Source organism: Betta splendens, chromosome 16, assembly GCF_900634795.4.
Source record: "Betta splendens chromosome 16, fBetSpl5.4, whole genome shotgun sequence".
In the NCBI taxonomy this organism is placed as follows: Eukaryota; Metazoa; Chordata; class Actinopteri; order Anabantiformes; family Osphronemidae; genus Betta; species Betta splendens.
In genome coordinates this window covers 7631907-7654933 of record NC_040896.2, presented here as the reverse complement: position 1 = coordinate 7654933, position 23027 = coordinate 7631907, and the positions used below count along the sequence as shown (strand labels likewise).

Here is a 23027-nt window from a genome sequence, read left to right as displayed (position 1 = left end):
CGTTGGATTGTAATAGCCTACACCATTATTCTGGTAAAGAACAGCTAACATTTCCAGTTCAAAACATCCCTTGGCTTTTTGAAATAAGTGAAACAAAATATTTTTGTTAGATTTATGTTGGATACACCAGGGTGTATTTCATTACGTAATTCTAGAGACTGACCTGCAGTAACTGGCTTAAATGTCCTGTGCTTGTTAGGGAAAGGTTAGTAGCAGGGCCTGAACACATGGGGGCAGTATGTGCACACATTAAATGACAAACTCAGTCATCAGACTAGAATAGCATGTCTTGATCATTCTCCATAAAGCCGAAGGTCAATTACTTTATGTTAGCTTCTGACTTTACATTTATATCAAAATTAAAAGAAAATCTGATAAAAAGTAACACAGAAACAATTATCAAATTCACTCTGGTTAACATGCATGAAATGGAGCCACTTAGTGCATTTTATGTCCATGAGCATCTTTTTTGATGCATAATCATTAAAATTGTAATTAAAGGAAATAAATGTCATTGGACAATTTGGTAATTTTCTGAGAATGATGAACTGTTTACTGTGTTTGTGCACAGGGGGGTGGGCGTCTGTTTTTCTCTTGGGGTTGTATGTGTCACTGTGAAGGTCTTCTTGTCCTTCCTGAACCCTGATGACGGCCAAAAGTCTCCCCTGAAGCCTGTGAGAGTGAAAAAACAACAAATATACATCAAAAACTGTTGATGGGAGCCTCAAGAAAATATAGTCCTTTACCCTGATTGTCATTCATCTGTAAGATTAATTCATTTCATATATTTTTAAAGATGTTTGTTTAGATGCTGTACAAGAATGAGATGGCAGCAAAAATACTCCTCGGAGCCAAAGCAAACTTTTAATGCTCTGCTACAAAACTGTTTAGAGTTATTGTTAGCTCTTAAAGCAAGACCGTCAGTGGAATGTCACCTCAAGGTAATGTGCGTTGCCCTCTACAATCACCCTCCACCTGGACTTGACAGCTCGTCAGGGCATCACAAAAGGCTCAGGTGAGGAGTGTGAACAACTGGTGTCGCTGTTTTGGAAAAAAGGAAAACAGTAACACAACCACTTTATGACCCTGATCGCTCATGAGAGCCAGGCCTAAGGGGGCACGAAGCAAGGCCAGGGCTGTGGGAGAAAGCAATAAGCTGGGCTGCACTGCCCCGGGACGCACAGACTGTCTCTGCTGTTAAGATTCACCTGTCACAATTCCAGGTGCTGCTATGATGGAGAGGGAGAAGATGTCAAGTCATCAAGCAGGATGGCTCAGTGCAGAGACTTGTTGTGCAGTCAAAGGTAGGACTGTTTTACTTAAGTGGGATTTTTACAGGTGAGATTAGCTCAAAACAGAAAATGTAATGGTTGGGTTTCAATAAAACTAAATTAATGTAAGTTTCCCATTTTGACCCATTCATAGTTTGCTGCTGCTTCTACAGAAGTGATCAATCCCTTTCCTGTTGAGCTGCAATCAGTCAGGTGCCTCCTTTTTGCATTAATTGTTTTTAAATGAAGGATCTTTATCCACATGAACTGATTAGACTTTTATAAAGTGCATATAAAAGTTCCCATTTGTTCTGAGGCCAAACAAAATCTGAGCCATGTCCATTGATCACCACCCCCTAAATATAGGAAAGTGTTAATCAAGCATATAAAAAAATTACACCAGCAGTCCCACCAGAAAACTGAACATAAAAAGCTCTGCTTGTTTGGTGGAAATGGTGGGAAGAGCTGGACCGTCTCAGCACTCAGTAAGTTAGGCCTCTACAGTAGCGGGTTGATGGAAGGTTAGAGCCAAACAGCATCTGAAGGACTATGAGCATCTGTGCTGACACTCAAGTCCTAAATGTTGGACCAAACCAACAGCGGGTAAAATTAATTCTGTTTTTAAATTTGTTTGAGTGCTATATTTTAGTACTAGTACCACTTCAGGGAAGATTCATCTCCTGTGGTGATGAATTGAGCATTTATTAATCTATATTGTACAAAAAAATGATTTTATTTATTGATGTTTGTTGTGCACCAGCTTATTCACACACAGATAAATGACCAAACCTGCCCCTAATGTCCAGACTCCAGCGGTGACGAATCTGTCCCCGGTCCCAGGTCTGGCCCATATGGCCTGCGGGGTCCAGTAGGTCAGTGGGAACCCACCTTGGCACCACTGCCTCTGCGTCACGGGCCTGGGACAGATGGTGCCAGGCTGGGCTGGGACCTCAGGCAGGGCAGGGTTCCCGCGGTGAGCAGCCGCTGACTTACACTGCGGCTCCGGCCCGATGGCTGGGGTGCGGGGGGCTCCTTCTGCGCAGCTGACCCATGCTGGTTGCGGGGTCATCCATCGCGAGAGGGGAGTGGGGGTGGGGTACAGCAAATGGGTGTCTGAGAGCGGGTAGTTTGGACATCCCAGGGGACCGTCTTCCTCCTCGGGCCCCCTGGTCAGCTGCAGGATCTGTGCAGCATGTGTGTAGGAAGAGAAGCCTGTTAAACACATTTCATTTAACCCCCACAAAGAGTGAGTGGCGTTTAATGTCTTTAAAGCCAAAGCCTGTCAATGCACAAAAGCAATGCTTCATCAGTAGGAAACGTGTCACAGCATCGGTTTTACTCATTCAATCTTTACTATTAATTCTGTAATATTTGTTACACATTATACTGTGAAAGTCGTTACAGCGGGCAGCTCATATCAACGGTCCTATTTATAGCTTAATAATCACAGAATAGCTTTTAAAAGCTCACATGCTGGTCCGGTGATTAATCTTTCACTGGTTTCATGGTGTAAAAAAGAAACTGAGTTGAAGTTAAGGTGATGGTAATAGGCTATTAAGGCTCTTTAATTGGAAAGCCCCCCCCCCCCTTTGCCAACTCTCTCCCACACCACACTGCCAACTAATGAAATCAGTGAATGGCCCGCTTGAAAGGGAAGGACAAAAGCAGAGATAGGCAGAAGACAATATCCTTGTGTGGGAGAATTAGTTACACTCAGTAGTCTAAGTACTCAAAGCGCATAGCAAAAAAAGAGAGGGGGCTAAAGCAGGATTAAGAGAAAAGTCCACACAGGTGGGTTGCTGGGAGGGAGCAGGGGTCACATGACAGGACGTTACCTCGTTTGATAAACAACAGCCAGGGCCTACAGGAAGGAGGAAGGGACTTATTTTATAGGCGGAATTAACTGCTTCGCCACATCAGGTATTCATTATGGTAAATCTCCCAGGTGTGCTGTACATGCAAGCCAAGCCTAACATCTGAGGGGGTTTGACGAGAAAACAGCGTGGACGGATGGATATCGGCTGTGGGAACTGAGAAAGAACCAGGAACCTCTTCTTGATCAAGTGATGCAGTTTGTTTTTTAATGTAAATAATTAAGTGTCATTATAATCAGTTATACTTGTCAGGGTTGTTTTAATGGAAAGTGGGCCGCACCTTTTTTGAGTCGATGGAAAGCCAGGTCAGATGTTTGACAGTTGTGAAGGATGGCACATCACACAGCTGTCTGTGCCAACCCAATTATTGTGCACTTACAAAATAGCAAAACAAGTAAAAAGGATGATGCGCTTGCAGTTTGTTCTCTGATTTCTGCTGCAAACTTTCAAAATGACTTTCAAGAAGTTCTCTTTAAATTGCAGCTAGTTGGAAATAAATAACACTGGAAAAGTAAGACGTCACATTTTAAAGTATCGCTCCACAGTGAAGAAAAGGTTGTTGAGTTTGAAACATTGGCCTCATTACCCGCGAAATCAACAAACATAAATCTTAATTCCTTTTCACTCTTATTTACAGTTTTGAAAATTCCCTGGTCACACACATGGTCGTCAGACGACTTTCCCAAAAGACCCAAAAGAAACGAGACACTGACAAAGTTTATGACAAATCATCTGACAACAATCATCATCAGTGAGTTGTCACAGAAAGTAACATCTGTATCTGCACTGATGCGAGTCCGCCTTTTCCTTAATGCCTTCTTTTGTTCCCTCGGCCGGACTCCGTCTTTCACATGATCACAGCAGTAAGTCAGTTAGTGAGTTTTTCCTGGGGCTGTTAAGGCATGGAGCTGGTTAGGCTGGTTTTCGGGCCAGAGTGCACAGGCCAAGGCCTTAGCCCTAAGCCCTGCACACCGCGTTACTGACACGCATGCAGCTCCCCTCCTCCCTCCCCTCCCTCCAGGGCACTAACCAGAGGAGCGTGCATGTCAAGACAGATGGGTCACAGATAAGACTCTTTCAGGGCCTTCACTCTGGGCTCCTCTGTACCCTCTCAACTCGCTCTCAGCCTTTTCTGCTCAACCTCTGATCTTCCCACCTTTGCTTGCTAGCTTTGAACCTGCGCACCTTTGCCTCATTCCTACTGCAGCACCTCCTCCGCCTCCACTTGCCGTCAATCACACCTTTTTCTGTCGAGCTATAGCCCAGTTTGCACGTTGTGGCTAGTTACCTTTGACTTCCTGCTCATAAACATCTCTGACCTCTGGCTTTCAGAGCAGCCGTTCTTAGCTGAGCCGGTTGTGCCTTGTGCTGATTCTTTAGGTATTATGATTTGCCCAAATCTTCAATTCCGCCGCCCCGTTGCTCCCAGATACTCATGGCTGTGAGCCTAAACCTTGACACGTGACTTTGTCTGTCCCTCTTTTCCCTCTTTTTCTAGCACCACGTCTCAAAGAGGATTGCATTCACTTAACCCCCTGCAGCACTCAGCACCCTACATGATCATGTTTATATCTCGCGCACAGCCTGAAGCTATTATCAGATCACCATATTGTGTATTCGCTTCTCCTTGTGGGTATTACTCAGTGCTGATGTTTTTAGTTCAGGGATTGTAAGTTATTCAAACATCATTCTTTGGAATATTTGGTGAGATTTAAATGACAGCCAGCGTTTAGAAACGTGCAGCAAACCCAAGGAGTCATATGATATTCACATACTTGTTTTTATAGTCGCTGCAGAAAGACCCAGGCTCACCCATAAACCTCCAATCTGACATGTTTATCATCATAAAACCAAAGGAAGACTTAACAGAGATTGAGGACTTTTATGGTCAGGCTTCAAATGTCATAAAACACATTGATTAGCTCCAAGTTTTCTCGTGTGGCCAGTGGTATCACTTTACACTTGCTGCACCAAGTTGGAGATGTTTGTGGGAATTTCAGCTCACTTTGCGGTGATGTGTCTGGTTTGACCAACTACTGGATGCGTTGCCATGAAGGCTTATTTCAACATTCTCTCAGCTGGAATTAAGTAGTTGTCACAACTGTTTTATGGTACAAACGCTGCTGCCCAAAACGCTTCATTTGCACTAAACCATAGAAACCCTATCAAAGGTTTCAGCAGATACCGCCTCCCGTCCGATATAAGGAGACGCTGCTGGACTTTCCTGATTCCCTTGGCTCTGCCATCCTGGGGCTGTATTGTCCGGTGTGTCATGATGCACCAGATATTTTTGTAGGTGAAAGGCATTCACGACAGGCAGTCCAGTCATTGGACCCTATGACGAACCATGTGGTTGTCGTAGATGCAGCACGTTCAGGAATATTCCTGTTCTTTTTCCTAAATTGATGCTGTGTTGTGTGTTTTAGTTTTGTCCCTTATACTCAAAGATTCCTCCATTTTCTCAGGATATTATGGAGTCAAACTAAGGGACTCACTGTGGGATGTTCTTCTTCTACGCCTACAAGCTGAAACTGTTTCCCCGATTCTTACGAACCATATACCTTTATTAACCTTGTCTGTGTTGCTACCATCAGTCTTCTTCCATACGTTTTCACCTTTTCTAAGTTTAAACATTTGTTATACACTTTTATGGTTTGTAGTTATGGTTGTAGGTTATCTGGATTCATAGTGTTGCTCTTGGATGGTCACACAAGGCTAGTCTTGCGTCTCTTCTTTCTTCACTGAAAATAGTCATCCATCTGTAATCTCCCAGCAACATGCGGCCATGTGCTTCTAAGAGGAAGATTCATTGATGCCCCTCTATATGGTGTCTTTGAGTCCTATATTATCCCATAAGCGATATTGTTCAGGCTGTGGCCCGGGTCATGGGGGTTAGCCGTACACGAGGCCAGTAAATGCAGGGTTAATCTTTGCTGCTCCAGATGTACCAGTCAACTCAAAGGAGGTGCAAACGCTCGCTCGGACTTCCACAAAACGTGATCTATTGTTCATGTGTCAGCGGCGCCGTGATATATTCTATCCTCCACTCATGGACAAAACATACCCCAGTGATTATACAAGCTGGGCCATTTGCCCCTCAACAACGCCGGCGCAGTGACTGTGGACACCAGGCAGCTTGACCCCAGGGTCTCCCTCTTCTTTGTTTCCACTGACCTCTGTTTCTTTTACCCCCCTCTGAACCTTAAACCTCTGTCCTTTCAGCTTCCCCCTCCTTTCCCTGGCTACTTCTCCCACACACTCTTCACACACATACAAATAAAGAAATCGGCCCCCTTCAGTTTATTTTATTAGCACTTTGAAACCACAGGCCTTTTATAGCGGAGAGGAGGAAAAAAAATAATAGGAAGGAGCTTTAATTAGGAGAGTTATTAGGACTCAAATAAAACAACGGGGTCAGGGGGAAGTGCTGGGTCAACTGGGAGTGTGTGGGCTTTGATATGAAGACTTTGTCATCTTTGGGTAGCGCTGAAGAGCTTCTACACGCTTCCTGGAGGGTGCTTGTGTGGCAGGAGCCTTTAGTGGAGAGTGTTTGGGTGAATGAGTTGTTTCCTCTCTTGGCCTGTGTTGCTCTCTACTGGTTGGCGTTGGACAGTATATGCAGCAGTATGGACTTTTCCAGCTGTGTGCCTGTGTATACATACGTGTTTGTTCAGTGCCAGGTGTGTTGTGTCTTCTGTTGTGACATGGAAGCCCCTGCAATTTCCTTTGCTCCCCTCGTTACCGGCTTCCGGCTCATCCGTACCTCAGCGTACGGCTCCCTCCTCGTGTTCCCTTTCCTCCACTTCCCCTTCCCCTCTTCCTCTCCTCCCAAGTGGCCGCTCCCTTTGGCTTTCTGGCTGTTTACCAAACACACCAACGGCCTCCCTGCGTCTCCTCTTGCCCCTCTCTTCTCTCGCTCTCGCACATGCATGTCTTTGTTTGCGCTCATCTGAGTAGAAAATGGTTTTCAACTGCTGGCATGGCTGCGGAGTATAACAGGAGGCCTTTAAGTGGTGCACGCCAGGGGGAGAAACAGGGACTGTGGCTTCTGCTGAAGCTCCATGTACCTCCACTTTGGGTCTAGAGACAGAGAAGGATGGTGAGAAAGGATGGGGAAACAGAGGGGAATCCCCAGAGCTTAGCACAAAGGCAGCCTGCTCTGTGATCAGTGCTTCTTAACACCATCCCATCAGGTAAAACACATTGTGAAAAACACGTGGAGAAAACCATTGTTTATAAATGTATGACAGACGAAACAGTCATAATATGCCTGAGAAAAGGAAAGCATTGAATTGTTTTAATAATATATTTCTGGATTTCACACAGCCTGAGTCCTTTGGCGTGGACTGCATGTGTTTTAAAGAGACATCATCTCTATTTAAATTGATGTGAATGTTGTAGTCCTCCACACACATGAGAGATCCCAGGAGATTTGGATTAAAAACAAACAAAAGGATTGGGGGGAGCCGGGGCAATGCATTTCCCAGAATTCAGTCAGCAGTCAAAAACAGTATTTGGCACAAAGGGATTAAACCTTTATCTCTAAACTTTTGCATCAGTCACAGTCAGAGGCCACCGTTAGAGATCCCTGCAGAGGGAGAAGCCAGCAGACAGATGTGTGGAGTATGGGAGTGTATGACAGAGGGGCAGAGAGGACATGCTGCTGGGTTAGATGTAGGTATTATAAGTGGCTTGCTCCGGGATGACCAAGTAGGTCAAGAGAATCAAGGCGGGAGTGTAGGGGCTCACAGAGCTGTGAGGGGAAGGTCAAGCGTGAAATCCCTCCCTCTTTGCCGCTGTGACCCCCCAGGGTGGTAGCTCTGAACAGGCAGTGAGGCGTGTGTGTGTGTGTGTGTGTGTGTGTGTGTGTGTGTGTGTGTGTGTGTGTGTGTGTGTGTGTGTGTGTGTGTGTGTGTGTGTGTGTGTGTGTGTGTGTGTGTGTGTGTGTGTGTGTGTGTGTGGGAAGAGAAGTGAGAATGTAGGTATGATTTCTGGCAGTCATCTTCAGTATACTCCAATGACCTCCACACAGTCCATGGGCTACAGAGGTTACAGATGTCAGGCTCCAGGTGAACAGCCGACGTTACGGAGGAGTCGGCTTTATACAGGTGTGTGTGTGTGTGTGTGTGTGTGTGTGTGTGTGTGTGTGTGTGTGTGTGTGTGTGTGTGTGTGTGTGTGTGTGTGTGTGTGTGTGTGTGTGTGTGTGTGAGAAAGTGAAAAGTGTGCACCCTCCAGTGTGCTGCTTCATCCTGTCGCACCCTGTCGCCTCCTCGTCACTGCTGCTCTCTGTCCACTCCCACCGCCACTCACTTTCTCCTTCCGTTAAATAGACGCAGCAGTTTCTGTCTATAACGGAAATATTTCAAACAACTGTAACAAGTTTCCATTCCTGGAACTGAAAGTTAAAGTGAAGAAAGTTAAAGTTAAAATAAATATGTCAAGACAACACAAAGTCTTCGTTGTAACATAATCCTGGAGTATGTATATTTGCTTCCTAAGAGTCTCCTCAGATGACGTCTCCTTTAAACAATTCATAACCACAAACGTCACATTTTGGCCACTGATCACTTTGAGTTATAAGTTACTGTAGCTGTGCTATCATCCGACAGTTGCTTTATTAACTGCAGCTGTTTCAGCATGACTTCACGATCCAGGGTTATTTGTTCAATATAAATTCAGTCCAAACAATATCACCTTGACATATGCACACTTAGGCCGACCCCTGTTCTCAGGATAGGATGTCTGTAACGCTCCACAAAGGAAATAATCACTCAGGATTAAAATGGGATCACGGCTTGAAGTCATGGGACCGGGATGAGGTAGGAAGTTTGCACAAGGGCTGACTCGAATGGGAAGAAAGTGTTCCTCTATGCAACTGAATGTACATGGCTGTAGTTTCCTCATTTGGAGTCAGCGGTTGCTTAACGGTGGGAATACGGGTTTCTCCTCACTGGCTCGCAGTAATTGAGCTTTTGCACGCTTAATTGCCGAACCAGCCAATACGTGCTTCTCTGTTTGACAGTGATACATCATCATCACCACAAAGACGGACGTTACACATAAACAGAGATATTGATCTTCCCCAGTAGGAGAAGTTGCTTCAGGCTTAGGTAATGAATGACCAGTAGTCTATATTGGCCAGTGAATGACAACCTGTAAGTGATGACTTAGAGGTTTTCTGTAAGGAGTCGACCAGAAGAATAATGAGGCGGAATTTTCCTCACTTGAGGAAAGAGTTTGTGAGACTGTTGACGCGTTGAGTGTGCTACACAACCCTCTGGGCATCACAAGCCACTGGATCATTTCCCAAACAAGTAAATGAGAGCGGTGGTTTCATCTGTCAACAGCCATGAGCTGCGTGCGGGGTGAGGTTGACTGAAGTAAACAGGTAGCTGGATACGAGGAAGCGCCACGGTGTGGTGAGGCCATGCCCAGTAACAGAGACGTTACACTGTTGGACTGTACAGGTGTACCTAACAAAGTGGCCAGTGAGCGTGTACAGCCCATGTGAGACAGTGAAAGTGTGTACATGTGTTAGTGAGCAGGAGGCGGGCCTGTTGGCAGAACAGGTCAGCGGGCAGAAAGACTGTGGGCCAAACCGGGACCTGCGGGCCCTCCTGGGGGTCAGGGCAGAGAGGATGAAACCTGTCATTAGGGAGGTGAGGGGAAGAAAGCTCTCAGCGGGAGGGGCATTGTCCTGGGGGCGGGCGGGTGGGATGGCTCTTTAGTGCCTCAAATAACACAGCCCCTGGCAGCCATTGTTGTGGGGTGAAAGGACCCAAAGGGGAGAGGGTTACAGGGGTGAGGGGGCAATTCTGAACAGTGGTCATTGGGAGAAAGGAGTATGTGGGTGAGGAGGAGGAATGGTGATAGGGAGGGGGGGAAGGGACTTTTATACAGTTGTTTTCCTCCTCTTTGTGGACAAGTCATCCAGAACTAGCATCCTACAGAGTTCCAAATCTCAATGGATTCATCAAGTGTGTGTGTGTGTGTGAACCGAAGACTAAAACCAGAAGTAATGATGACATGTGACGTGTCCCAAAATTTCACCTGATCCATACTTCATGTGATTCCCTCTGCCCGCGCAGCTTAAGTAGCAAAGGTTGACATATCTGCGGAGCTCAAAGCGGAGTCAGGACCTTTCGCTCGTCCAAAGTGTTTTAAGGAGATGGGTCACACAGATAATGGGGAGCCCGAGAGAAAAGACCAAAGAGAAAAGCTTTCCTCTTTACAGGAGGTCGTGCACTGAGCCTTTGACAACCTGTCATTCCTCTGAACACCAGACAACAAATGGGACACAATGTATTTAGGCGACGGCTGAAGTTAGTGATTCCGTCTGCAGCATGGGGCTGTCAGGGAATAAATGAGTTAATAGGCAAAAGGAAACGATCCCACTGAGATCAGGATAAATGTTGTATGTAGTGAAGTTTGACTTCTGCTGACATGTTACTCGATCCATCAATAAGTCCTTGCTTTTCTATTCCGAAGCCAGTTTGATGCTAATGATGTATATTTTACTTTATTCGTCAAAGCTGTTCCCACAGCCACAGAACCTAGTAAACCCAACATGGCCCAATTACTGACTCCATTAGAGGACTTGCATCCAATCCCAGGGCACTGATGGCTTTAGAGGGCCAATAAAGCTGCTAGGTTGTGACCTTAATGTTAAGGGACCTTAGAAGAGCGACAGAGGACAGACTGGGGTCAACAGCATCTCACACTTGTCACACCCCGGTGTGAAAGTGTGTTTACATCTCATTTCTGTAGCAGCACTGCTCTAACTGTTGACACAAGGAAAAGGAAATGATTGACAGAAAAAACAAACTGGTGTTTTGTTCTTTTTATCTTTTTATGTTACTGTTTGTATAATGGGGCGGCATGGTGGTGCAGTGGCTTACAGCGAGTAGGTCCCGGGTTCGATTCCCGGGGCGGACCGGGTGCCTTTCTGTGTGGAGTTTTTATGTTCTCCCTGCGTCTCCTCCGCCCACGGTCCAAAAACATGGATAAGGTTCACTGGTCTCTAAATTGCCCGTAGGTGTGAGTGTGTGTGAATATGTGGTCTGTCTGTGTGTTGCCCTGTGATGGACTGACGACCTGACCAGGATGTACCCACCCGTCGATAGCTGGGATAGACTCCAGCCCCCCCACCCCCCCACCCCGACCCCGCATGGGTCTAAGCAGCAGAAAATGGATGGATGTTTGTCTAATGCTTGTTTTATGTTTTAGAAGAGTGATTAGGTTCTTTGTTCCAATCTATTACTCTGAGAACACTCAGTTGCATGAATGCTTTAGCAAAACCTTAAAGGTCGGATGATGCCTGATCCAAAAGTCATCATTGTTAAAATGTTAAATGGTAAATATGTTTAAGTTATTTTTATTTTCAATTTCTACAAAAAAGAATTTTGTTTGTGTGCAGCAGGTGTGTCTAACAAGTGAAAGTAATATATTACTGAAGTGTAAAAATTAGCAGCAGGCCCTAAACTGTTACACAACGAATTAGAAGGAAAATGGAGGGAAGGAGGAGGAGCGAGGCGGGCCTAATCACTTTCCCTGCTGACTTCACAGGAGGGAGGGAGGTAAAGATCACAGCTCCACCAGCACATTGCCGCCGTCCTCCTCTCCTCCCTTTTCTCCTCCCGGCCTTTTGAAGGAGGTCCCAGGGTGCCTGCTCCTCTGCCTCTGCCCACTGGGCCTTTGAAAGGGTGATGGATGGCTTCATCAGGAGACGAGATCCATCTCTCATTCACAAAATCCCACGTTTTAAATTAACCTCATTTTCTCCATGTCTCTTTACTTTTCTAGTGATCACTCTTTCTTTCTTTCTTTCTTTCTGTCTGTCTGTCTGTCTGTCTGTCTGTCTGTCTGTCTGTCTGTCTGTCTGTCTGCCTGTCTGTCTGTCTGCCTGCCTGCCTGCCTGCCTGCCTGCCTGCCTGCCTGCCTGCCTGTCTGTCTGTCTGTCTGCCTGCCTGCCTGCCTGCCTGCCTGCCTGCCTGCCTGTCTGTCTGTCTGTCTGTCTGTCTGATGAAGGAATGTTTCTCACTCAGTCGTGTCGCTTCTCTCCTTCTGCCTAAGGCTCGGGACAGATGTGGAGGCCTTACTTTCCCAGCATTCCCTGGGGAGAATAGAGACAGGTCTTAACACCCTTTTAGGGAGAGGGAGGAGGGTGTTTTGGGTCATGTATTGGGAGTCAAGTGACGTGTGGGTAATGCTTTGTTTGGACTGATCAAGGGGAAGGAATTTACAAGATCCGTCTGTAATTGGGTTATTTTCCTACAAAATGCTTATGAAACAAAGAGAGGGTGATAAAGGTCAGTGCATCATGGGAAACATTCCCAAAGTCCTTCTCTTCACATGTCATGTAGATAGAACAATTAGCGATCTTCTACAACAAACTAACTGCTTAGAGGATTGCGCAGATCAGATGAGAACGCATGGCTACATACCCGTCAGAGGGATGTCAGCCGTGCCTGGAGGATTCATCCTATTTTGTAAAGTCTGCGCCAGATTAAATTAGATTTAATCCTTTCAATGAGTGATTGAGATGTGTGACAGCTGCCTTTGCCATCTCCCCGTCTCTATTTAACTGTGGCAGTTGCTGTCCTACTTTGTCAAGTGTTTTTTTTCTGTAAAGGAAAACTTTGAGAAAGAATATTTGCGCATTCGTTTGCAAACTGGGGTCACATGTGGTGAACTGGAGACGTACGATGGTCTGACCGGGACCCGAGGATGCCCAACGCTTCCATGCTCCTTCCTGCTCAGGATGTTGGAGTGACAGCATACTGTGTTCGCGCTGTGAGGAGCCATTCAAACTTGCAGTCTCCTCAGTACAGGCGTGAAAATTGGCTACATTTAATCAGCCATGGTGGAGGATTTAAAGAAAGGGATCAAGAGAGCTTTGTCTTAATGGATTGGCCACAGTTCTACCAAGTTATACCTAAAAGCTTAAAACTCACTAACAATGTAATTTAAACCACATGGTACTTCCTAGAAAAGTACTTAATTCAGGTCATATACAGAAAAGATGTTTGTTTTACTATTTTTCAATTATTTTTTAACTTTCAAGACCTTTGATTGAATTGTATTGGAGTTCAAAAAAACGAAAATTAAGTCAGAATCTGTGTATTGGAAATACATCAAGTGAGTCACACAGTGGGACGATTCTCTCCGTCTGTCTGTACATTAAAATTTCAAGCTTACGGCCATGGCAATTCTTAGCAATACAGTACATCCATACAAGACGGAGGCGACATTCAAGAAAGGGCCAGTGCAGTCAAACAAAGCAGTAAATCAAGTGGCTTGACACATGCTCACCAGACAGTTTGCCGTTTGTCACAGCGCCTCAGTGGAACTAAAAGCAAAGTTGTGGACGCATTGCGGTGATTGGCATTGCTCAGATACTGCACAAGAGGCCTTTTGAGACAGCTGCAACACTGATTACATTGTGTGAAGGCCAATCAAAGGGGAAAATGACGAGAGCAGTCACGCCGGACACACACAATGCACAAATGGCAGAGGTCAGATGGTGGAGGAGAGAGGTGGCGCTCCGGGGAGTTTAAAAGATGCATTTGGGATGCGGGCACATATGTGAAACCTCTCACACCAGACATGGTCTAATATCTGAATTAGACTGATTCCACAACCTGGTTAATGCTTGCTGATGATTGTTGGATGTTCTTTAAGCTGAATATCATGCAGCTTGCCAGGCAGCTGCTGGTTGTGGGACGGTGTGTCTTAAAAAATCTCTAAATATGCATTAGCCAGGTGAAGAGTGGAAAGTGTTCAGCTACAGGATGGACACGAGTCCATCATTCATCACCACGAATGCCTTCAAATGGAGTCATCAGACACAAACACATATAATAAAAAAATTAATAATTTCTGTTGTGTTTACGCAGATTTCAGGTGAAGGCTGAAATCTAACAAATCCCAAAACTGAGCAGCCCCAAAATAAAGCCTACACTGTTGATGATGATGATGATGATGATGATGATGATGATGATGATGATGATGATGATGATGATGATGATGATGATGATGATGATGATGATGATGATGATGACGATGAGGATATAGATGTAAGGATAAGCCCTGGCTGTTATGTCCAATTACGAAGCCTTGTTCTCTAAGTGATGCCTTGTAAAGTAAGTGATAATAACTAAACGAGAATGTTCTTGCTGTACACACTCACCTGCGACCTTCATGTCCAGTATGAATATTTTGATCTTGGGCCTCATGGGAACCAGAGAGGGTGTTAGGCCTCAAGACGCCCCAAATGGGAACGAGTGTGTGTGTGTGTGTGTCTACTATGTTTGTGTGTGTGCATTCATGTGTGGGAGGGCTGCTAGAACAGGGGATTTTTTGTGTTGGGGAAGAGAGAAGCTTGGGCACTTCATCTTCTGTTCTGTGCACTGCCAAAAAGGGCAGAGGTCAAAAGTCAGGGCGATTGGAGAATTCCGCGCTGCATGCCGACAGATCAGGTTTCAGGCGTGGGGGAGGGTTGTGGATGGCCCTAGAGGGATAGGTGCCTCCGCGTGTGTATGAATGAGCATGTTTGCAAGCATGTGTTGGGGAACATATAGACGTATGTGCCGGGAGCGTGCACGTGTGCGTGCACAGGCACGTGTTTATGTGCGAGCTCGTTCGGACGGCCTTCTTTTTTTAAAACATGGCGCTTTAGTGCTCAGTACATTTGAAACGTTCTCTTGATGTTTGCTGCTTTATGGGAGCAGTTCGGATTAGACACACCCATCATATGGTAACACCTAAAGTCCTCGACCCCGTGTCACATTGTTCACAGCTCTGAGACATCACTTCTCCCTTTTGATCTGTTTTAGCTTGCGTCAGGAACGCTTTAACCTGTCACTATTAACAAAACTTAACATACCTCATCTGCTCTTATTTACACTGTAATGATGACTTATACTTGTTGATACGAAGCATCTTGCATTATTCTGAATTGTGCATGAAACCTTTGCAGACAGAAACAGTCGAAGGCAGAAAGATCAAAGCTTAAAGCCACTGGCAGATGAGAAGATAGTCGGGTTTTAAGACACAAACCAGCTACAGGTGAAGCAAAGATTGGAAGTTTTCCTTTTAAAGCATTTTATATTCACTTTCATTCAAATCTGCTTTCTCAGCAAAGATTGCAGGCGCTTTGTGGATTGAACCGTCTTAAGCGACCAAGACAAAGCTTTAACGCAGTGAGTGTTGAAACTGTTGACTCAACTGTGATCAATCTACGGAGACGCATCCGGGGTTTAAACATTTAGCAGAAGGTGCAGTCATTCAGAGGGTTTCACATGCAAAGGAGGAAAGATCTCAGCGACTCGCGGCTCCCATTGTGGCCTTTGAAAGCGATCATTAACAAACATGTGCTGTGGGCCTCTAGCGGCTCCCGGGAAGCCCAGACTGATCACTACAGCTGTGTTTCTATTGTGCTTACCCGCTGTGTCGACACTCCGGCTCCGGCTCCGTGCTGGAATTTAGTGGGTTTACGTTTTAACAGTGCAGCGTGTAGACGACATAAAGAGGTGTAACGGGAGCCGTTTGAGAAGGTGGCGAAGAGACTGAGCCCTGTTGGTGTGATGCAAACCTTAATGACGTTATAGAAATCCCAATAGAAGCTCTTTGTCAGCTGTGACCATGAAATCTCCCTCATGACACTGGCTTTGCCTTATTTTGCTCGGCTTCACAATATGAGGATTGTCGGCGTCTGCCTTTGGCGCTCTGTGGTTTCTGTGGCTTTCGCGGTGGGAACAGTGAGCGCTACACTTTCATTGCGCAACGACAGCCGCATTCAGAACAAGTTGTCTTCTTTCCCCGGCGCTGACAGCTTCTAGGGAAGAACCAGGGTCAAACAATCTGTTAGATTAGAGAACAATTACTATGCTAATTCATTTCTAACACCCCTAAGAGGCCTGCTAATGGCCGTCCGTCCCCCGTCTCCCCCAACGCCTTCACCAAAAGGAGCTTTTACTTCTCTACAACCTACTGTATGTTAAAGTCAGATCCATTTTATTAGATGTGCTTTAATTAGTAACTTTTTGGAGCAGAGAAATATCGAGGCACATTCAGGTTTGTGTATAAATGTGAGGAAGGACCTGTAAGTGTTGGACAGAACCAGGCTCAGTGTTTTCCATTCATCTTTCTTAAGGTGACATTTAACTCTTTCATGAAGTGGAACCTTCTTGCTAAAAAACACACCACACTCTGGCATTCATGTACATCATGTGTGTGTATGCGGCGGCACATAATCAAAACCTCCATTAACTTTACACGTCTAAAACCAGCAGGGCTTTTGTTTCAGCGTGACACGTGCTCCCTCCAGCACCTGTGCTCATGTTCCACAGCACAGACACGAGCGCACACCAGCCCCCTGCCGTTCCTCCTTCTGCACAGGAATCTGAAATTCAAAAAAGGAAAGCACACTCAAGTATTTGTACAGTATCAGATCCTTTACAGTCTTTTCTTGCTCTGTTGTAGGTGCTTTTTTTGCACAGCCAGGGTCATGAAGGAGTGCAAATGAGTCATTGATGGATCGGATGGAGCGGTCTAAACGTGGAGCTTGACCTCCCCTGCCCCTTCATTTTTCCTCTCCCCGGGCTGTTTGAGCAGAGTGTTCGGATCAGGACCGGCTCTCAGGCTCTAATGGAGGCAACTCATTTTGAGGGGGCATTGTATCTTTGATGCTGAGCTCGTTAACAATGTGTCCTTTCTGTGACTGGGTAAGAATTGGCCAGCAGGGTTCCAGTGAGAGGGGAAAATGTAAACTGGGGATTAGCCGGACTAATGGTCCCAACTTGTCGTTGATGTTAATTAGCATTAATTAGGACCTCTTTAATTTAGCAGGTTGGTTTGAACGGTGGGGGCAAGCCGCTGGTGTTTTCACAAATGTCCTGGCTTATGTTTTACGACCACATGCTCAAATTCTAGTTCACACTCTTTCACGCTTGCGCACACAAGCCCAAACACTTTCTCATTAATTTCAGCATCCTGTTGATGCTAGCACCCGTAGGTCCACAGGGCCTCTCTGTTTGTTTTATTTGTTGTCGAGGACTTTGCTCTTAACGAGGGGTTTGATCTTCACAGCGATTCATCCTCCTCTTCTAGTGGTCAGGACACAAAACCGCAATTTCACCTCCAAACCTTTGCACAGGCCACCGTTCCCCCTCCCCCCTGCGTGAGTTTACTGATCCAAGGGAACAACTGTTGTAGGATTTGGGCTCTCTTTGCTTGTAAGGTTCCTCCTCTGAGACTTAATCGACCACTTTGTTGGGTCAGTTAACCCCGTATTGTTCCAGACGCCCTGTGGAACTCCACTGCTCTTCAGCTTCCTAGCACCCCACCTCTTTTTTTCCATGCGGTGACAGTTTTGAGCAATACGAGCCCAGATTGAGGAAAGCAGTGACACTTATGTCCTGTGTTAGGCTTGTTTATACCTCCACATGTGAGCCTGTTTCAGTGGGCTCGATGCCCCTGCAGGGTTTAGGGGTGTGAAATGAGGGGACCCACAGTTTGCTGCTGGTGGGAGTTAGGAGGGAAGAGGGGGGAAAACTCTTTTTGGCCAACACCTGGTATCACTTTATTAACCCTTGGCTGTCTTGACCTTTGAGAGCCAAGAAACAGCAGGGCCAAAGGGGGCCACGAGGGAGTGGGAGGTGGGGGCGTAGAGGAGAAGGGGTGCAAGAGGTGTGTGGACATCACTGCACACCCTTTGAAGGGAAAGCGATGCCCCCGCATCGGAGCCCCTGCGATGACTATACCAGTACTGTGACCCCCTTTGACCCTGACACCCCCATCTGGACAACCCAGAACCCCACCCCTCTGCTCGCTGCAGCTGCTGATTCCCATTGGTCCACCATGGGCCACTGTGAAAGAGGGGAAGTAGGAATGGATGGAGAAGGAGGAGAGCGAAGGAAAGAAGGACAGGGAAGCAGCGAGAAGGGGGCCTAGCAAAAGGTCAACTGTTGGTCAGATGGTTTTATTGGGAATGCAAGAGGGAGGGAGCCGGAGTGGGAGAATATGTTAAAGACCACCGTCTGAGTTTTTAACTGCGGGGAGGGGAATTTGGCCTCTTTCCACCTCTACACACGTTCAGTAGTTAGATGACAGGCTCTGAGTAGACTTGTGTGCCAGCGGCCTAATGTTTAAGTACAGCGAAGTTGAGTAAAGGGCTGCCTCCGGGCCCTGTAGGGTCATTTCTACTCCAACAGCTTTAGTGCATAGTTTTGAGGGCTGCACCCACATGTTGACTGGCAACCACACAGCCAAGCTGTATATCAGCTTGAGGAATATACCAACGTCACACGCACTGCTTATTCGGGGTACGAAGGATCTCTTGGGTGGTGTAATTACGGCCTGTGCAGATTCCATCAGTGGGACGCTGCACTGGAGGATTAGTGCTGATCCAATCAGAGGCTACGATCAGTCCGAGGAAGATCTGAAAACCCAATATGAGCCTCTGATTAGCAGCTGGCACAGTTGATGGGGATTCATGGTCCACAAATAGAAGCTGTAGGAACAAGTTAGCTCCTCTGACCTTTTATCAAAATCGCCATTAAGATGCCAGATGTCAGTCACACCTGCACTTCTGATGACTCATGAACCTTTACATTCCTAAAGATATTTAGGTTTGGACTGTTTTTTTATTGTGTTGGAAGGCAAACTTTGAGAAACAAATAAAAGGTTTACATCATTGTCCAATCTTAACATATTTTTCCATTTATTAGGAAATGAACAAACAAAAAACAGAACATCTGCCTGTACGTGCGTTTTCTGTGGGATTCACAGCATTTTTGATGTTGAAGGTTTCCTCTAGAGGGTAACAGGACCTATCTGCGTCCTGTTGGGAATTCATCCAGTGCAAAATCAGGAAGACACTGTGGAAAAACAAGGTTATCTCCTGACTCAACCCCTGCAGAGCAGCGTCAACACTGTTCTGCAGCAAGTCTGCCTCAACTGGAGAGTCACAAGGACTCAGCCTTCAGCTGGGGTCCAGAGGTTAATTTATTGCCTCATCGCATGACCGCAGTTTGAGAGTAAAAATGGCAGTAAAGGTTGCCTTATGAAGGTGAAGGAGATGGAAGGGCAGAGTATCAGACTCTGCCTCCAGTACACTGCTTGGTTAAGGGCAGTGGTCACAGTATGCTGGACAATTTATAATCGTGGCGGTTGAGCTTAAGAGGAAGACAGTATCTCACTGTGGGATATAGAAATAGATAGATAGATAGATAGATAGATAGATAGATAGATAGATAGATAGATAGATAGATAGATAGATAGATAGATAGATAGATAGATAGATAGATAGATAGATAGATAGATAGATAGATAGATAGATAGATAGATAGATAGATAGATAGATAGATAGATAGATAGATAGATAGATAGATAGATAGATAGATAGATAGATAGATAGATAGATAGAAGTCCTCCTTTTAAGTCTTCGTCTATCCTCTTTTCTTTTTCTCCGTGGGCATCTTTTTATGGAACTGACATTCCTGGAGTGGTCAAAACAGAAGCCCTTGTTCAGAGGCGAAACCCTCCCACCCTATCCCCTTTTTTCATCTTCCTAGTTTTGGAGCCCTGGGTCAAAGGTCAAGACCCCCTCCAGCTTCAGAGACATGTCAGGTCATGCAAGCCACATAGCATTCCCTGTATAGCCCCCACTACCCTGCCTCCTCCCCATCACCCCAGCAAAAGCCCCGCTGCCCCTTAACAGTGACAAACCCCCGTACACAGGAGGTGTGAGGGTATGTACGGCTGAGTAAGCATGTGTGTGTGGCATTTAGAGACAGGGGAAGACAGTATGGGGCAACTGATGTGAGCTGTTTGAGGTTAATGTTATGTATAAGGAAGGTGCTTATATACAAAATGTGGTAACATGAAAGCTGAACAACTATAAAGTTGTAAATTGCTATTGTGATCAGTCTGTGTCTGTAGAATACTGACAGCAGCTTTTACAGTAAATAACAAACACATTATGTTATTATGTTGATAAATGCAAAAGCTATGGATTTTCCTGTTTTTCCTGAAGTCTCATGTCAGAAATAAGAAACATAATCCTTCATTACTATTGTGAACCACACGCAAGCACTTTAAATAGGAAATAAAAGGCCATAAATTAAAATGGAGCTGAATTAAATCTGTCAGGAGGCAATTAAGAAAACACCATAATTCCTGCAAACGGGGCCAAAGTTGAACTGATAGCAAAATATGTGTTAAATGAAAATAACTGAATTTGGGAGTGAATCGCTGCCAAATGTTAAAGGTCACGAGACTCAGTGGGGCCTTCGCTCGTGTCCTCTTCGCTTAGTCAGCAAATGGAACCGGTGCCATAATCCCACAAGAAACAAGATGAAAAATGGGTTTGAGATGCACAAACAGGACTGAGATGTAGTGTAGAGGAGGGCGACCCCTTCCAACAGATAAACAAATAACTAAATAAATCCTGGAGACACTGGGGGTTAGGGAAGCTACCCCCGAGGGGTCAGAGCAGGAACAGATAAATCTCCCTTAAAGACGCCATACCTCTCCAGAGTTAACCTCTTAATCAACCCCAATCGGCCAAAGGAAACAGCGCCGGCTTTCAGAAACTCAGCTCTGAGTCTGTGCAGTGAGTAAACACCCCTGCACATTTACACAGCATTAATGTTGTCCCTAAAGGGCCAATCACTGCTGCATGACGGGATCCTCATTAGAAAGTGCTGCACAGCGGTGAATGTGGCGTGAGGTTCGCCACACGTGTCTTTAAAGGTGATTTAGGAGGCCGTTCTCTGTCTCATGCACGTTTGCCACTAAACTGCCACTTTTTTTTCTTGTCCGTCCATCACTAGGCCATTCTGCAGCGCTCCAGCAGCGATTAACCTCCTGCCAGCACAAAAGCATCCAGATAGTATCCGTTCATGGGTCACGGAAGGCAGCGACTCGGGCCTGAAACCTCCTTACAAACAGCCTAGAATTTCTATTTCAGTAGCGCTCTCCGGTTACGTACCTGGTCACTTGATGGCCCCTTTCCTCAATGGGATCATATTCAGCATCAGCTACAGGGGTGTTGTGTTGTGTTGTGGGTGCTGGCGTTGTCAGCCTCTCCATAAATTAACAAGTAAACCAGTGGCCTCTGCATTTCCTAGGCCATCGGCGCAGGCACGTTTACCACCCCCTGCCCCCACACTTGTGTCAGAGCCGACACCAGTTGGTCCATGCATCCATCACAGTTCATCTAACAGTGATAAAGGCTCTGACATAAGTGTGCATCCTCTCCTCATCCTCCTGTGACGTGTTTAATATTCAAATGCTGAAGAGGAAGATAACATGAGGCCCCAGTTGGCGTCTCGTTTGTTTGAAGATTAATTCAAACTTTTTAATTGATATAATTGAGGGAGGTGGTAGAGAAGTAACACCAAAGACAAAGATACTTTGGAAATGTGAAAAAAGTAGTATGAGTCATTGGCAAATATATGCTCCCAGGAGGATCTGTCTTTCAGATCAGCTGATGCTTGTGAGGAATAATTAATAAATTAATTAAAGATGAAGGTGAAAAATAAGATATAATAACAACATGACATGCTGAAGAAAACTGCACAGTGCATAAAACATTTCTCATGTTTAATTCCACACAGCTCTGCTTGGGCTTTCACTTTTTTTTGAAACAACAATTAAAAAACACATGGAGCACATACATGTCAGCCTTGGCATTGTCTTAATTTGGGGATTAATGGGTGGACATCAAATAACACTACTAAACCTCCTTGATCCTGATTTAATTAACTGCTTTTGCTGAAATCCTGGTCAGTTTCATCATAAGCCTCCACTGTATAGAATTACACTCTAATTATTAGGCCCCAAACCCTGAGGTGCCCTTGGTCAGTGGCCTACAGCTCATGGAATCTCCTAATAGCAAGTCACGGGGCTAATTGGGAAACAGGTAAGGTTACATGTGACAGCAATTAAGCCGGGCACAGGCCAACGCTGTGGCCTCGGGCGAGCGCTGCGCTGCGCTGCGCTGCGCTCAGCACCGCTGAGCGAGGTTTTATCTCTGAGCGCTGCTCTTTTCTTCGGGAAAGCGGAGCTGGGAACTAGATTTTTCTTTAATGTCATGTAAATTTCGGTTGATTTGTTTTGTTGCGCCATGGTTATATTATATAAATATAAGCGAAATCACCTTTGATATACTAATACATTTGCGCACGTAGTTTTTATTATTATGTTATTTTTGTTATTATAATATTCAACGGCAGTAAATTTATGTGTAATAGGAAAAATGCTGATTTACTAGTGATTTGCTTTCAAGACTTGCTTGGGCATTTACAGCGTTATTCGGTTGACAGACAGGATTTGTTACCCTGACATCAGTGAACGTTATATGACAAACTCCTGGTGAGAACACCTGGGACTGTATTTTCATACCTCGCGCATGTCACTGAGATGAGAAGTGTGAGGGTGTCGGAACACATTAGCACTTCTCTGCCCTCGGTCCCAAGCAGCACGAGGCGCTCGGACACTCGACCCCCCAGCCCCAACCCCCGGCAGCGATGTAGCTGGAATTACCTTCACATGAGAAATCACGGCCGTATCTGGCAAAATAATCAGGTCCCCGCTGCTCTCAGCGTCAAAAACCCCATTAGGGAACAACATTGTCGCTGTTAATTATAGCACAAATGGTCATTTGTGCGCTGACAGAGAGTGCAACACAACAAAACTACAGAGTCAACACTTTCCCGACTGGGAAGCGACGTGGAGCGTTTACATGGCTGGTGACTAGTTTCGCACCTTTTGTTATTGTTGACTTTGTCGAACTGAAATAAGCTATTTTAGTGGTGACGTGTTATATTCTATTTAAAATGTATATGTTAATTTTAAAAGTGGTTTTGTGTCGTTTTT

The 23027-nt window shown here is 45.6% G+C and overlaps 1 protein-coding gene across 1 annotated transcript in view; it reads left to right on the top strand.

Moving 5' to 3' along the window:
* The first annotated feature begins 1162 nt into the window (after nucleotides 1-1162).
* nr2f5 (nuclear receptor subfamily 2, group F, member 5) overlaps nucleotides 1163-23027 on the top strand; it is a 38624-nt gene continuing 16759 nt past the window's right edge. The window contains exon 1 of the mRNA XM_041067850.2: nucleotides 1163-1304. Within this exon, the coding sequence (XP_040923784.1) occupies nucleotides 1232-1304 (73 nt within the window). The 5' untranslated portion in view covers nucleotides 1163-1231. The remainder of the gene's footprint in view (nucleotides 1305-23027) is intronic.